The 17,026-nt window shown below is 45.2% G+C and overlaps 1 protein-coding gene across 1 annotated transcript in view; it reads left to right on the top strand.

Annotated features, from left to right (window-relative positions):
* The window catches only part of LOC110522476 (MAM domain-containing glycosylphosphatidylinositol anchor protein 2), a 379,869-nt gene that overhangs the window by 218,259 nt on the left and 144,584 nt on the right, over nucleotides 1-17,026 (top strand). Inside the window, exons 7-8 of the mRNA XM_021600903.3 lie at nucleotides 2,631-2,722; nucleotides 2,805-3,042. Of these exons, the coding sequence (XP_021456578.2) occupies nucleotides 2,631-2,722; nucleotides 2,805-3,042 (330 nt within the window). The remainder of the gene's footprint in view (nucleotides 1-2,630; nucleotides 2,723-2,804; nucleotides 3,043-17,026) is intronic.

The following is a 17,026-nucleotide window of genomic DNA, read 5'->3' as shown; positions in this document are numbered from 1 at the left end:
TGCAGCGTGGTAAGTGTCCATTTTAATATGTAAAACTGAACACTACAAAATACAAAACAACAAAGTGAAAGAACAAACAAAAATCGAAACTGTCCCGTATGGTGCAAACACAGACACGGAAAATAAATGACCCACATCTCAAAAGTGAAACCAGGCTACCTAAGTATGGTTCCCAATCAGGGACAACGATTGACAGCTGCCTCTGATTGAGAACCATACCAGGCCAAACACAGAAATCCCAAAACATAGATAAAGGAACATAGACAATAGACCCCACTCAAGCCCTGACCATACTAAAACAAAGACATAACAAAATAACTAAGGTCAGAACGTGACATACTACATAATTCCATATCTGTTATTTCATAGTTTTGATTTCTTCACTATTATCCTACAATGTAGAACATAGTATTAAAAAAATATGAATAATCTTTGAATGAGTAGGTCTGTCCAAACTATTGACTGGTACTGTTGCAGTGGTATTTATTAGAGAGATAAAGATAAAGATTTTGTTCGGGCGCCAGGCAGGTATTAACCATGCCGGAAGGAAAAGAGTAGAATAGAGAGTGTACCACTGCCAGACCCACACACCTCAGCAGAAGAGACTGCCTAGAGTGTAGCCTGTTTACCAGATAGCCAGTGGAGAGAGAAGATAATACACACCCTATAAAACCCACATCACATCACAGGGGTAACCCCACCAAGAATACCTCATACAATAATAATAATAATAATGGCAGAGCAATTGAACAGCAACTTCATACAAGAAAGAACCCAGTCATCAACAGATGATTTGCAGTAATATGTATTTTCTTCCAGTAGAGGAGTGCAGAGGGTGTTCATAGACACAACAAAGGCCTTAAAAATGTCCACAATCTTCACCCCACCTCAATACAGTTTATTTGTCATATACAGAGGATACAGAGGGGTGTAAACGGTGCAATGAAATTCTTGCTTTTACATCTCAACCGCACAGTGAAATAACAAAACATTCCAATATCAAAAATCAAAAAATCAAAAGTCCTAAATCTGCTCTGGAGGGAAAGGTATGACACCGAACCAAATTTGTGAAGATAAATGATTATTGATCTAAGCCCTGCAGGAACTTACCCTGACATGAATCCAACATTTGTCTGAGATGTCAGGAACAATCTGACATTGGTTTGAAACGTACACTCTGGTTTCTTAGTGTGTAGGTGTGTGTCACTCTCTTTCCCTCCCTCCCTCCCTCCCTCCCTCCCTCCCTCCCTCCCTCCCTGCCTGCCTGCCTGCCTGCCTGCCTGCCTGCCTGCCTGCCTGCCTGCCTGCCTGCCTGCCTGCCTGCCTGCCTGCCTGCCTGCCTGCCTACCTACCTCCCTCCCTCCCTGCCTGCCTGCCTGCCTGCCTACCTCCCTCCCTCCCTCCCTCCCTCCCTCCCTCCCTCCCTCCCTCCCTGCCTGCCTGCCTACCTACCTACCTACCTCCCTCCCTCCCTCCTACCTACCTCCCTACCTCCCTCCCTGCCTGCCTCCCTGCCTCCCTGCCTCCCTGCCTCCCTGCCTCCCTACCTCCCTCCCTGCCTGCCTCCCTGCCTCCCTCCCTCCCTCCCTCCCTCCCTCCCTCCCTCCCTCCCTCCCTCCCTGCCTGCCTGCCTACCTACCTACCTACCTCCCTCCCTCCCTCCTACCTACCTCCCTACCTTCCTCCCTGCCTGCCTCCCTGCCTCCCTGCCTCCCTGCCTCCCTGCCTCTGTTAGACTTCAGCATTGCAATGTTTTGCACATTACATTTCCTGTGTTTGAATCTGACATGCAGGTTTTGTTTTCCTTTTTCGCCAAACTGAATATGATAATGTCGCCAGGGAATTGCTAGATGAAAAGATTTCTGTGGAACTGTCAGTTTATTTTTTGCGCAGACGAGATGAATTGTACAACAGCAGCATTGGGAAACATTGCAACATGCATTATAATGAAATCAGCCCTCTCTTCTTTTCTCTCTGAAGAGCTGGGTTTGCTGACGGTGTTTGGAAACTAAACTAGATTAGCAATAAAAGATCTTTCCATTTAAAAAAAAATAATGTAGCTTTCTGCTTTCTCTGTGTGTCTGTGTGTGCATGCGTGCATGTATGTGCGTGTGTGCATGCGCGAGTGTACATGTGTTTGTTTGTAAAATGACTCCAATCAGTGAATGCAACACTTGTGTGATTGGATGAAACACATATCAGACAGACTGTGATTGGATAAAGTGAATCTCAGACAAACATATTTCAATCTGATCAGCTAGCAGAGAGTTTGCTACTCCACAATTTGACGTACCATTCAAAATCAATTTCCAAAGCATTTACAGCGCCCCTTTAAATTGTTTTGCTCTGACGCCTTACCGCCTCTAAAGTCTTGGCTGGTGTGTTTGTTATCTCAAACTTGTGGAAAAGCAAAAATATACATTTCCCTTCTCAACAAACGGACAGCAGAACTATTTTGTCTGTTATTGTTCTGCAAATAACAGAAAAACATATTTAAGTGTTTGTTCTGTCTACAGGGCCAAATAAAGGGCCATTTGGAATCAACCCTGTGGTTCACACATAAACAAACCCACACAGACCCTGAAACTCTCTTACTTGTTGTGGTGTGTCTGTGTGTGTTCTCCCTGCAGCGATGAAGAAGGGCCGTTTCTGGATCACCCCTGACCCCTACCACAATGACGACAACATCCAGATCGGCCGTGAGGTCAAGATATCCTGCCAGGTATGCACACACACACACACACACACACAAAAAACACACCATCCCCTTTTCACACACATACTCAACTCGGCACTCCATCCAGGTGGAAGCCACGCCCCCTGAGGAGCTGACGTTTGGCTGGCTGAAGAATGGCCGCGCCTTGCGTAGCTCTGAGCGAATGGTGATCACCCAGACGGACCCTGACACCTCCCCTGGCACCACCAACCTGGACATCATCGACCTGAAGTTCACTGACTTTGGCACCTACACTTGTGTGGCTGCGCTGAAGGGAGGGGGCATACCTGAGATCAGCATTGATGTCAACATCTCCTCCACTACTGGTGAGTCTCACACACCGCCATGTCAGAGCAGGAGATTGACCTATACACCCCCCCCCAGCAACATACCACCGTGGCGGATAGAGACTTTCGTAAGGCTACACTGTGTACACATCCCAAATGGCACCCTCTTCCCTATATAGTGCACTACTTTTGACTAGAACCCTATTGGCCCTGGTCAAAAGTAGTGCACTATACAGGGAATGTACAGTTAGTCATACACAGCAGTCATACAGTATATACATCATGGAGACTGTAGCAACACACACACAGTAATAGAAATGTTCACTTGTGCTAAAACATACACACTAGAGAATACACTTTCATAATTCCTCTATTTCACAAAAACATCTCATGCTCACCTATTGAATTTACGCATATTCAGGTGTTGTTTCCATAATGTGACCTATTTTCTGCCCCAAATTAATCTGAATGTAACATCCAATCCTATTGCCTGATATCCAAACTAAATTAATGGGCTTCATCCCAAAAAGCACCATATGCCCTATATAGTGCACTACTTTTGATCCGGACTCTGGTCAGAAGTAGTGGACTAAATATGGGACACTGCCATACTCCAAAACTAAATCCATTCCCTCTCTTCATCGAACTGGCTGCTGCTATTACCATTTGTTCGACTTCCTTGACATTCATTGTACATACACTTGAAGTCGGAAGTTTACGTACAACTTAGCCAAATACATTTAAACTCCGTTTTTCCACAATTCCTGACATTTATTCATAGTAAAAATTCAGTCTCAGGTCAGTTGGGATCACCACTTTATTTTAAGAATGTGAAATGTCAGAATAATAGTAGAGAGAATGATTTATTTCAGATTTTATTTCTTTCATCACATTCCCAGTGGGTCAGAAGTTTACATATGCTCAATTAGTATTTGGTAGCACTGCCTTTAAATTGTTTAACTTGGGTCAAACGTTTCTTGTAGACTTCCACAAGCTTCCCACAATAAGTTGGGTGAATTTTGGCCCATTCCTCCTGACAGAGCTGCTGTAACTGAGTCAGGTTTGTAGGCCTCCTTGCTCACACACACTTTTTCAGTTCTGCCCACACATTTTCTATGGGATTGAAGTCAGGGCTTTCTGATGGCCACTCCAATACCTTGACTTTGTTGTCCTTAAGCCATTTTGCCACAACTTTGGAAGTATGATTGGGGTCATTGTCCATTCGGAAGACCCATTTGCTACCAAGCTTTAACTTCCTGATGACTGATGTCTTGACATGTTGCTTCAATATATCCACATAATGTTCCTACCTCATGATGCCATCAACTTTGTGAAGTGCACCAGTCCAACCTGCAGCAAAGCACCCCCACAACATGATGCTGCCACCCCTGTGCTTCACGGTTGGGATGGTGTTCTTCGGCTTGCAAGCCTCCCCCTTTTTCCTCCAAACATAATGATGGTCATTATGGCCAATCAATTCTATTTTTGTTTCATCAGACCAGAGGACATTTCTTCAAAAAGTATGATCTTTGTCCCCATGTGCAGTTCTAAACCATAGTCTGGCTTTTCTATGGCGGTTTTGGAGCAGTGGCTTCTTTCTTGCTGAGCAGCCTTTCAGGTTATGTCAATATAGGACTCGTTTACTGTGGATATAGATATTTTGTACTCCAGCATCTTCACAAGGTCCTTTGCTGTTGTTCTGGGGTTGATTTGCACTTTTCACACCAAAGTACGTTCATCTCTAGGAGACAGAAAGTGTCTCCTTCCTGACGGGTATGAGGGCTGCGTGGTCCCATGGTGTTTATACTTGTGTACTATTGTTTGTACAGATGAACGTGGTACCTTCAGGCGTTTGGAAATTGCTCCCAAGGATGAACCAGACTTGTGGAGGTCTACAATTTTTTTCAGAGGTCTTGGCTGATTTCTTTTGATTTTCCAATGATGTCAAGCAAGAGGCACTGAGTTTAATGGTAGGCCTTGAAATACATCCACAGGTACACCTCCAATTGACTCAAATTATGTCAATTAGCCTATCAGAAGCTTCTAAAGCCATGACATAATTTTCTGGAATTTTCCAAGCTGTTTAAGGGCACAGTCAACTTAGTGTATATAAACTTCTGACCCACTGGAATTGTGATACAGTGAAATAATCTGTCTGTTAACAATTGTTGGAAAAACTGCTTGAGTCATGAACAAAGTAGATATCCTAACCAACTTGCCAAAACTATAGTTTGTTAACAAGAAATTTATGGAGTGGTTTAGAAATGATTTTTAATGACTTCAACTGTACATACATAATGTCTCTGGTAGATTTTAGATATGGATGTTCTGGTGATTAGAAGTGAATAGTGGCCTCTTTATAAGATTATAACCTGGGGATGTGCATTACATAGGAAATGATGGAAGTTTGTATTGTTAGTGGTTAGTAAAATAATGTCAGGAGTTGAGGAGGAGAAGAGATGTATGGGTTAGGGAGGACAAGAGAGGTATGGGTTAGGGAGGACAAGAGAGGTATGGGTTAGAGAGGAGAAGAGAGGTATGGGTTAGAGAGGAGAAGAGAGGTATGGGTTAGAGAGGAGAAGAGAGGTATGGGTTAGAGAGGACAAGAGAGGTATGGGTTAGAGAGGACAAGAGAGGTATGGGTTAGAGAGGACAAGAGAGGTATGGGTTAGAGAGGACAAGAGAGGTATGGGTTAGAGAGGAGAAGAGAGGTATGAGTTAGAGAGGAGAAGAGAGGTATGGGTTAGAGAGGACAAGAGAGGTATGGGTTAGGGAGGACAAGAGAGGTATGGGTTAGGGAGGACAAGAGAGGTATGGGTTAGGGAGGACAAGAGAGGTATGAGTTAGGGAGGAGAAGAGAGGTATGGGTTAGAGAGGAGAAGAGAGGTATGGGTTAGAGAGGAGAAGAGAGGTATGGGTTAGAGAGGAGAAGAGAGGTATGGGTTAAAGAGGAGAAGATAGGTATGGGTTAGAGAGGAGAATAGAGGTGTGGGTTAGGGAGGACAAGAGAGGTATGGGTTAGGGAGGACAAGAGAGGTATGGGTTAGAGAGGAGAAGAGAGGTGTGGGTTAGAGAGGAGAAGAGGGGTGTGGGTTAGAGAGGAGAAGATGTGTGGGTTACGGAGGAGAAGTGAGGTATGGGTTAGAGAGGAGAAGAGGTATGGGTTAGAGAGGAGAAGAGTTGTGGGTTGTAGAGAAAATAGGTATGTGTTAGAGAGGAGAGGAGAGGTATGGGTTAGGGAGGACAAGAGAGGTATGGGTTAGAGATGAGAAGAGAGGTATACGTTAGGAAGGAGAAGAGAGGTATGGGTTAGAGGGGAGAATAGAGGAATGGGTTATGGAGGAGAAGAGAGATGTGAGTTAGAGAGTAGAAGAGAGGTATGGGTTAGGGAGGATAGGAGAGGTATGGGTTAGGGAGGAGAGGAGAGGTATGGGTTAGAGAGGAGAAGAGAGGTATGGGTTAGAGAGGAGAAGAGAGGTATGTGTTAGAGAGGAGAAGAGGTATGGGTTAGAGAGGAGAAGATGTGTGGGTTACGGAGGAGAAGTGAGGTATGGGTTAGAGAGGAGAAGAGGTATGGGTTAGAGAGGAGAAGAGTTGTGGGTTGTAGAGAAAATAGGTATGTGTTAGAGAGGAGAAGAGAGGTATGGGTTAGGGAGGACAAGAGAGGTATGGGTTAGAGAGGAGAAGAGGTATGTGTTAGAGAGGAGAAGAGAGGTATGGGTTAGGGAGGACAAGAGAGATGTGAGTTAGAGAGTAGAAGAGAGGTATGGGTTAGGGAGGAGAGGAGAGGTATGGGTTAGGGAGGAGAGGAGAGGAGAGGTATGGGTTAGAGAGGAGAAGAGAGGTATGGGTTAGAGAGGAGAAGAGAAGTACGGGTTATAGAGGAGATGCGAGGTATGGGTTGGGGAGGAGAAGAGAGGTATGGGTTGGGGAGGTTAAGAGAGGTATGGGTTATAGAGGAGAAGAGAGGTACGGGTTAGAGAGGAGAAGAGAAGTATGGGTTAGGGAGGAGAAGAGAGGTATGGGTTGGGGAGGTTAAGAGAGGTATGTGTTAGAGAGGAGAAGAGAGGTATGGGTTAGAGAGGAGAATAGAGGTATGGGTTATGGAGGAGAAGAGAGATGTGAGTTAGAGAGTAGAAGAGAGGTATGGGTTAGGGAGGAGAGGAGAGGTATGGGTTAGGGAGGAGAGGAGAGGTATGGGTTAGAGAGGAGAAGAGAGGTATGGGTTAGAGAGGAGAAGAGAAGTATGGGTTAGGGAGGAGAAGTGATTATGCAGGGTTGGAGGGGGTTTTGTGGGTGTCATGTGTAATCAGCACTCAGAAGACTATCGGTGATCTCCCGTGCTGCTGTGTTGTTGTGTCACCTCCTTATACTCCGTCTCTAACGGACAGGACCCAATCGATAAAGCGCCTCAGAAAAGAGGTACTTCGATTGGGAATTTCCACTTGGAATGCCTGTTCTGTACAAGCGTTCAGTCTCTCATCCCATCCCAGACATTCTGAATTTGCTGGTTGTTGATTTGGTGTGTTTCAAAGGCTCCAGTGGATGGTAGCTTCCTGATAAATATGTGTGTGTGTTTGTGCTTCTGCGTGCGTGGGTTAGTTCAAGCAAAATTCTTCCTTGTCGGGACATTTCCCACATCCCCATGAGGACAAAGGCTATTTTAAAATTAGGGGTTAGGTTTAGGGTTATAGTTATAGTTATAATTAGGGTTAGAATTTGGGTTAGGATAAGGAGTTAGTTGTTTGGGTTTAGGGTTAGGAGTTAGAGTTTGGATTCTAGGTTACAGATTAAGGTTAGGGTTAGGGTAAGTGAAAATAGTATTTAGATTGGAAATCAATTTGATTTCCCCATGAGGATAGAACAGAGTGTGCGTGTGCGTGTGCGTGTGCGTGTGCGTGTGCGTGCGCGTGTGTGTGCGTGTGTGTGTGTGTGTGTGTGTGTGTGTGTGTGTGTGTGGGGCCCACTGACACCGAAACTTGCTCTTTAATGTGGAACAAGACTGTGTTTCTCTCTTCTCTCAGAGAGCAGCAAAGGAGATATAACATGAAAGGGTCTTTTGTGCTCAGATTTGATTGCTTTTAAGGGTGATTGTTTTTCTAGGTGGAGGTTGTATTAAGTTGCAGGGGTTTAATGATGTTGAATACGATGAAAGAGTTGTGTGAAGATAGTATGCAGTGATTCATGTACAGGTGTAGAGAAAAACTAACGTAGAATCGTACTGTGCACTGCTTGAGTCATTGTCCTTCTGTAACTTTCTGTGGGGACTGAGATGTTCTGAAGTAGCATGACCACTGTGTCGAGACAAATTGTTGCCTCTGCTCTCGCTATAATCAAGCCCAAGATTGGGTGATGATGTTGCTAGCCAATGGTCAGTCATCTCTGTCTTGGCTGGCCTGCTGTTTGGGCTAACCAAACCGTCTCTGCTGTTCTCCTGAAGGGAGAGAGAGGCTAGCAGTAATTACAGTCTCTTAATGAAAACATTTAGAGCAGATTACCCTGCAGCTCTGCCAGGGCTCCACGCTGTGGAAATGTTTGGAATGAGATGGGGCCTCACGCTGTTGAAGTGTTTGGAAAGAGATGGAGCCTCAGGCTGCTGAAGTGTTAGGAAAGAGATGGGTCCTCACTCTGTTGAAGTGTTTGGAAAGATATTGAGTCTAAATTATTTCCATCCTGAACACTTTGAAGCTCTTGCAGGGCCCCAGGCCAGCCCTACTACATGTAGCCCAGCCCAGCCCAGCCTCCAGCCCAAACTCTTCTAGCCTAGTCCAGTCCTAGTCCCCATCCCCTGACAAAACCAACACTCATTATCCACAACACATATTCATACTCTGTACTGCTGACTACACTTTTTCCCCACAGCTTTCATTAGTTTCCACCCTCACAAAATAGTGCTAATATTTACAATCATCACTCATTACCTAGCTAAGACTTTTTTTTATTTTAGGTACCCTGAGAGTTAATGTTTTATTCATGAGTAGGAATCAAACAAGAGCCCAGATTTCCCCATCCATTACTGACAGGATTAACAGACTGGTGGAAAGTAAGGAGGAAAAGAGGAAAGGAGGAGGGCATTTTCATGCTACGGGGTAAAATGTAAGCCATCTTCATTTTAATATACCCCTTTAATTAAGCTGTAGAGAGAGCAAGATAGAGAGAGGGGGGGAGGGAGTTTCTTCCAGACATAGGGAGATTCATCTTTGCATTAGCCTTTGTGTTAAACATGTATCTAGTGGAGGACGAGACATAAACACTCAGACTAACCTACGGAGGCGTCCTAGGCATGCCTTTAATCAACCTAACTGTTCCACCTATCCTCCTTCACTTTCACTCTGAAACAGATTACTCGCTGGAACTACTTTGTGATGAACTTAATCAGGGGCGGATTTGTCCAAGTTAAAGTCTTTCTGAAAAATCTGAGAATTGACTAACCTGCAGTGTTGAATCTCTGGCAAGCGTTCCGTCGGCCCAATCCTTCTTCAATTTCTTTGAATCCCATTGAGGTACTTGTTAAATCCAGTGGTACATTGGTCATTATCAGAACACTGTAGCAGCATTACGCCTGTAGATTCGCACAAATAGGAAATGGAAAACCTTGCCTGTTAGCTACAGTATAAATACATGTAACTCCACATCTTACTCCCATTGATCTCCAACCCAGTCCCAGAAAGCTACAAGCTCCATTGGTTTTCATCCTAGCTCCTAGCTCAGCCTGAGCCATATAGTAATTGATAAAAAAAAATCTCTCTATAATTGGGATAGAAAATCACCTCTCTCCCATATTTAAGTAATGCATCTGTTTCTCAATCATCAGCCCTTTCCACATCTCGGATACCCAACAGCACCCAACAGATGGCTCTCCACCCAAATGAATAACTGCATTTAATAAATTAAGCAAATCAATTAAGGGTTCAGTTGATAATAAAAGAAGGTGCTATATGAATAAACTCTGGTTAGAGCCACTGGACTTCCTGAAAGAGGGTTCAACTTGGAGACCACCTCTGATTTGTTTGATTATAATTGGGATATCTGACTTGGGTAACATCACTCTATGTGACCCTTATGGCTTAGTTCAATCCCACGCACTCGCTAAAACTGAACCCTAACCCTTGGCCAACAACAATCAGGGGTTGAGACCACTTTTGAAAATGTATTTGTGTTGTCCATCTCTAGCTCTGGTCCCTCTCTCTGTCTTCATGTCCTTTGTTCAACCGTCCATCCCTATCGTCAGAACTAACAGAAAGTGAGAGGTTGTGATTATCTAGTCACCGTGTTATCCGGTGACTGTAGTGACCTGTCATGGTTGCTGCTGCAGGCGTTGCTGATGTGATGTGCTGCTCTAGTCTGGTCCTTCAGTCCTGCTCACTGGCTCTGGTACAGGAATCCTGGTTGGCACATTCACTTTGACTCATCGTTCCTTCAGCTACTTGTTTGTGTTGTGGTACCGGTGGGTCAGTTAGTAGCTGTAGGTAATTGCTTTCCTCAATGAATCACTGAAAGCAGGGCTGAGTGACTCACTGGTTTGTGTATTTTATTCTACTCTCCACACTCTATTGGGGTTTCTTCAGCTTCCTTGCCTTGTACTTCACGAACAGCAAGTTGCACGTCAGCTCAATTAAATCATCTTCTAAAATATCATATTTTATTGTTGTAAGCAGAAAAGTAAAGCCTCTCTCAGTGATGGTGGGAGCTGTTGAGAGCCCTTGATTGTGAAATGCCACACATCATGGCTGTGGAAAATCACATTTGTCATGGTGATAACCACAAACCTTTCACTGATGTTCAGTGTGGGGTGTCTTGGGAGAAGAAAGCACCGCAATAAGGCTGGTTCCTGCTGGGAATGATAGGGGCTATAACACACACAGACACACACACACAGACACACACACACACAGACACACACACACACACACACACACACACACACACACACACACACACACACACACACACACACCACACACACACACACACACACACACACACACACACACACACACACACACACACACACACACACACACACACATTGTGGGCCTAGAGGAATGCCCCTGTGTGTGGAGCCTCAGTGCCTATGAATGGTGTTAGTTCCCTCCCTGTGCCCTCGTGCGCCGTCAGCCAGCTAAGCCCTTCTGAGCCCCGCAGGACAGACACAGTATATCCCTACAGGCCAACACACACTGTCACCACAGGGGTGAAGCTCCACAGAGAGGGCTGTCACAGAGCAGCCAACTCCCTGGCCTAGAGCCAACACAAACACACACACACTTTCTCTCTCTCGCTCTCTCTCAAACACACTCACTCGAGCAGAGTGCAGCGTTACCACAGCAACGGAGATTGATGTCACTGCACTCACCCAAAGAGGACAGTTGAGTTTATTTTCAAAGAGTGTTGCATTGTGTGCACAGTCCTTCTGACCCCACACGCCTCTCTGAGCTGTGTAAAAATGTCAAGTACCAAACATCGCCATATTGGCTGTCAGTTCACATAGTCAACTGTCTGTTTTGGTAGTAGTGACGAATCCCTGTAAGGCTCCAGCAATCAGCTTCCCAGCTGAGGCTGATAGAGACCCCAGAGAGGTGCAGCCTGGCTGGGACACAAGAAGAGGGTCCGGGTCCCTCCTCATGCAAGCAGACACACACACACACACGCACGCACGCGCACACACACACACACACACACACACACACACACACACACACACACACACACACACACACACACACACACACACACACACACACACACACACACACACACACGCCACAAAGGGCATCTCTCAGCAGACACACACAGTTCCAGATCGTGTATGTGTATGCACGTACAGTTCCAGATCGTGTATGTGTATGCACGTACAGTTCCAGATCGTGTATGTGTATGCACGTACACTTCCAGATCATGTATGTGTATGCACACACAGTTCCAGATCGTGTATGTGTATGCACGTACAGTTCCAGATCGTGTATGTGTATGCACGCACAGTTCCAGATCGTGTATGTGTATGCACGTACAGTTCCAGATCGTGTATGTGTATGCACACACAGTTCCAGATCGTGTATGTGTATGCACGTACAGTTCCAGATCGTGTATGTGTATGCACACACAGTTCCAGATCGTGTATGTGTATGCACGTACAGTTCCAGATCGTGTATGTGTATGCACACACAGTTCCAGATCGTGTATGTGCATGCACACACAGTTCCAGATCGTGTATGTGTATGCACGTACAGTTCCAGATCGTGTATGTGTATGCACGTACAGTTCCAGATCGTGTATGTGTATGCACGTACAGTTCCAGATCGTGTATGTGTATGCACGTACAGTTCCAGATCGTGTATGTGTATGCACGTACAGTTCCAGATCGTGTATGTGTATGCACGTACAGTTCCAGATTGTGTATGTGTATGCACACACAGTTCCAGATCGTGTATGTGTATGCACGTACAGTTCCAGATCGTGTATGTGTATGCACGTACAGTTTCAGATCGTGTATGTGTATGCACGTACAGTTCCAGATCGTGTATGTGTATGCACGTACAGTTCCAGATCGTGTATGTGTATGCACGTACAGTTCCAGATTGTGTATGTGTATGCACGTACAGTTCCAGATCGTGTATGTGTATGCACGTACAGTTCCAGATCGTGTATGTGTATGCACATACAGTTCCAGATCGTGTATGTGTATGCACGTACAGTTCCAGATCGTGTATGTGTATGCACGTACAGTTCCAGATCGTGTATGTGTATGCACGAACAGTTCCAGATCGTGTATGTGTATGCACGTACAGTTCCAGATCGTGTATGTGTATGCACGTTCATGTGCACTTCTGTGTTTCTTAACAGTCACACACTAACCAGCCACAGAGAGAGAAAGAGAGAATGTGTGTGTGGCCTTCCAGACGAGGACAATGGCAGAAGCTACACATGGTTTTATTACCATGGCATTCTCCAGCCAACAGCACAAGCCCAGCAGCTGTAACTGCCCACTGGGTCATAGAGGCATTGAGATGCTGCCTTTTTGTTAGGATGGAAACACAGAGAAAATGTCTCACGCTGACACACTAATGGCCTTGTTGTTGGCCAAATCGGTGACTGCGCTACCACTGGGGATATTCAGGACTGTTTGGATTTTGGAAACATTAGCCAAAACGGACAATATGCTATGAAAGTGAACGTGGCATGTATTGTTGTTAAGTGATTACTGGAGACACATTGAGAAAGCTACATGGAGAAAATGTTGATTCCACTGCTCTGTTTTAGTTGTCTGTAGCCGGTCTTGTTGCTATGTACGTTGCTAGTGCTTGACCACTGGCCACTGACCAGTCCAGGTCATAGTGGCTAGTTATTGTATACTACTCACTGTTGCAGTAATGTACCTAGTGACCATTTGACTGTTGCAGTAAGGCACCTAGTGACCATTTGACTGTTGCAGTAATGTACCTGGTGACCATCTATCTCACTGTTGCAGTAATGTACCTAGTGACCATCTATCTCACTGTTTTAATAATGTACCTAGTGACCATCTATCTCACTGTTGCAGTAATGTACCTAGTGATTATCTATCTCACTGTTGCAGTAATGTACCTAGTGACCATCTATCTCACTGTTGCAGTAATGTACCTAGTGACCATCTATCTCACTGTTGCAGTAATGTACCTAGTGACCATCTATCTCACTGTTGCAGTAATGTACCTAGTGGCCATCTATCTCACTGTTGCAGTAATGTACCTAGTGATTATCTATCTCACTGTTGCAGTAATGCACCTAGTGGCCATCTATCTCGCTGTTGCAGTAATGTACCTAGTGATTATCTATCTCACTGTTGCAGTAATGTACCTAGTGACCATCTATCTCACTGTTGCAGTAATATACCTAGTGGCCATCTATCTCACTGTTGCAGTAATGTACCTAGTGATTATCTATCTCACTGTTGCAGTAATGTACCTAGTGGCCATCTATCTCGCTGTTGCAGTAATGTACCTAGTGATTATCTATCTCACTGTTGCAGTAATGTACCTAGTGACCATCTATCTCACTGTTGCAGTAATATACCTAGTGGCCATCTATCTCACTGTTTCAGTCATGTACCTAGTGGCCATCTATCTCACTGTTTCAGTCATGTACCTAGTGACCATCTAGCTCACTGTTGCAGTCATGTACCTAGTGACCATCGCGCTGTTGCTTGTTTTACTTGTTAAGGACCGTATTCATTGTACAATTCACTACTGTTCTGTCTAAGCAACATAGTGAAACACAGACAATCATCGTATTAGGAGTCAGATGGAAAGTGATTTAATTTTCTTTGGTCAGATTGCATGTTATTTCATCACCAACATCATATAGTATTGGATGTGGTTTTTCAGTATTGCTTCAGTTGACTGGGATGAGTTTCAACATCATTTGAGTCCATTGATGTTTGAATTAAAGTCAGTAGCTTGAGCTTTGCTATAATGTATTTTTCACTGGGGTTTGTTTTAGGGTGATTTCATGACTGGTTTGCAGTGATTGCATTGTTTATTTGCAACAGAGCTCCAAATCTTTCTTTGGGTTTAGACACATACACACACACACGTACACACACACACACTGATTTTATAGCCAGGTTTGCTCATTAAACAAGTTTACTGTGTCCAGCCCACTACATTACCCCGATGAGTGGCTGGTTTTTGATCCAATCTGCCAGTGACGATATATTTTATCCTCAGCCCAAGAACACACACACACACACACACACACACACACACACACATACACACGCAAGCACACGCAAGCACACGCAAGCACACACACAAACTCACACAAGCACACGCACATACTCACACAAGCACACACACCGCTCGCACGCAAGAAAGCACACACACACACACACACACACACACACACACACACACACACACACACACACACACACACACACACACACACACACACACACAGAGGAATCAATGGAGGCCTCTCGATAGTAATGTATGCTTTTAGTGTGCACCCTGCCACTGTTTTATTATTTATTGATCATTCACTACTGGCCTCTCCAACTTCCCGTCCAACTACATACACTACATGACCAAATGTATGTGGACAGAGTATGCAATTATGTCATCAAGGCAAAGGGTGGATACTTTGTAGAATATAAAATATAAAATCCATTCTGATTTGTTTAACACTTTTTTTGCTACTACATGATTCCATATGTGTTATTTTATAGTTTTGATATCTTCACTATTGTTCTACAATGTAGAAGATAGTACAAATAAAGAAAAACACTTGAAAGAGTAGGTGTGTCCAAACTTTTGACCGGTAATGTAGATAAATATTAGATCGATCAATGTCGGCGTAGCATTGACTAAAATACATTAGAATAGAATACAGTATATTATGAGGTGAGTAAAGCAGTATGCAAACATTATTAAAGAGACTAGTGTTTGATTAATAAAGTGGCCAGTGATTCCAAGTCTATGTACTGTATATAGGGCAGCAGCCTCTAAGGTTCAGGGTTGTGTATCCGGGTGGAAGCCGGCTAGTGATGGCTATTTATCAGTCTGATGGCCTTGAGATAGAAGCTGTATTTCAGTGTCTCGGTCCCAGCGTTGATGCACCTGTACTGACCTCACCTTCTTGATGATAGCCGGGTGAACAGCTGTGGCTCGGGTGGTTGATGTCCTTGAGGATCTTTTCGGCCTTCCTGTGACATCGGGTGATGTAGGTGTCCTGGAGGGCAGGTAGTTGGGCCCCGGGGGTGCGTTGGGCAGATCACACCACCCTCTGGAGAGTCCTGCGGTTGTGGGCGGTGCAGTTGCCATATCAGGCGGTGATACAGCCCGACAGGATGCTCTCAATTGTGCATCCGTAAAGGTTTGTGAGGGTTTTAGGGCCCAAGCCACATTCCTTCAGTCACACACAGTATCTGTGCATGTGCGAGTGTTACGCTTCACATTCTGTTAACGTGGTAGCCAAAACAGCGAAGATGTTTAGCCTCGCGCTCCAACGCTCTTAGTTGATGTTTGAAATTGACCCACTATGCTTTTTACTTTGTGCATCTACTTAATATCGCTGACTCTACCTTTAAGTTTTATTTTATTGGATGCATTTGAGTTATTTATTCCTTTCAGCTCTTCATTGTTTTTCCATTGCCGACTTACATTAGTGTTGCATGGTATACCGAAACTGCTGTAGTTTTTTGATGCTAGACAGTTCGGGACTACAATTTGTGTTATTATCAGGATTTTTGTCAAATGTTTCTGACGGATCAAGCCTGTCTATCAGCGCAGCCGACCACTTATTATAGTGCTCACCGTGCCTGCTCCACGTACTCATTGCAAGCCTGCGCTGGGAGTCTGGGCTGCATCATGTTAGCTCCCCACTTAGCCTGTGCTGGGAGTCTGGGCTGCATCATGTTAGCTCCCCACTTAGCCTGCGCTGGGAGTCTGGGCTGCATCATGTTAGCTCCCCACTTAGCCTGTACTGGGAGTCTGGGCTGCATCATGTTAGCTCCCCACTTAGCCTGTGCTGGGAGTCTGGGCTGCATCATGTTAGCTCCCCACTTAGCCTGCGCTGGGAGTCTGGGCTGCATCATGTTAGCTCCTCACTTAGCCTGTACTGGGAGTCTGGACTGTATCATGTTAGCTCCCCACTTAGCCTGCGCTGGGAGTCTGGGCTGCATCATGTTAGCTCCCCACTTAGCCTGCGCTGGGAGTCTGGGCTGCATCATGTTAGCTCCCCCACTTAGCCTGCGCTGGGAGTCTGGGCTGCATCATGTTAGCTCCCCACTTAGCCTGTACTGGGAGTCTGGGCTGCATCATGTTAGCTCCCCACTTAGCCTGTGCTGGGAGTCTGGGCTGCATCATGTTAGCTCCCCACTTAGCCTGCGCTGGGAGTCTGGGCTGCATCATGTTAGCTCCCCACTTAGCCTGTACTGGGAGTCTGGGCTGCATCATGTTATCTCCCCACTTAGCCTGTACTGGGAGTCTGGGCTGCATCATGTTAGCTCCCCACTGAGCCTGTACTGGGAGTCTGGGCTGCATCA

This window comes from Oncorhynchus mykiss, chromosome 4 (assembly GCF_057628025.1).
Source record: "Oncorhynchus mykiss isolate SJ-2025 chromosome 4, ASM5762802v1, whole genome shotgun sequence".
NCBI classification, from domain to species: Eukaryota; Metazoa; Chordata; class Actinopteri; order Salmoniformes; family Salmonidae; genus Oncorhynchus; species Oncorhynchus mykiss.
This window is presented reverse-complemented; position numbering and strand designations above follow the sequence as displayed.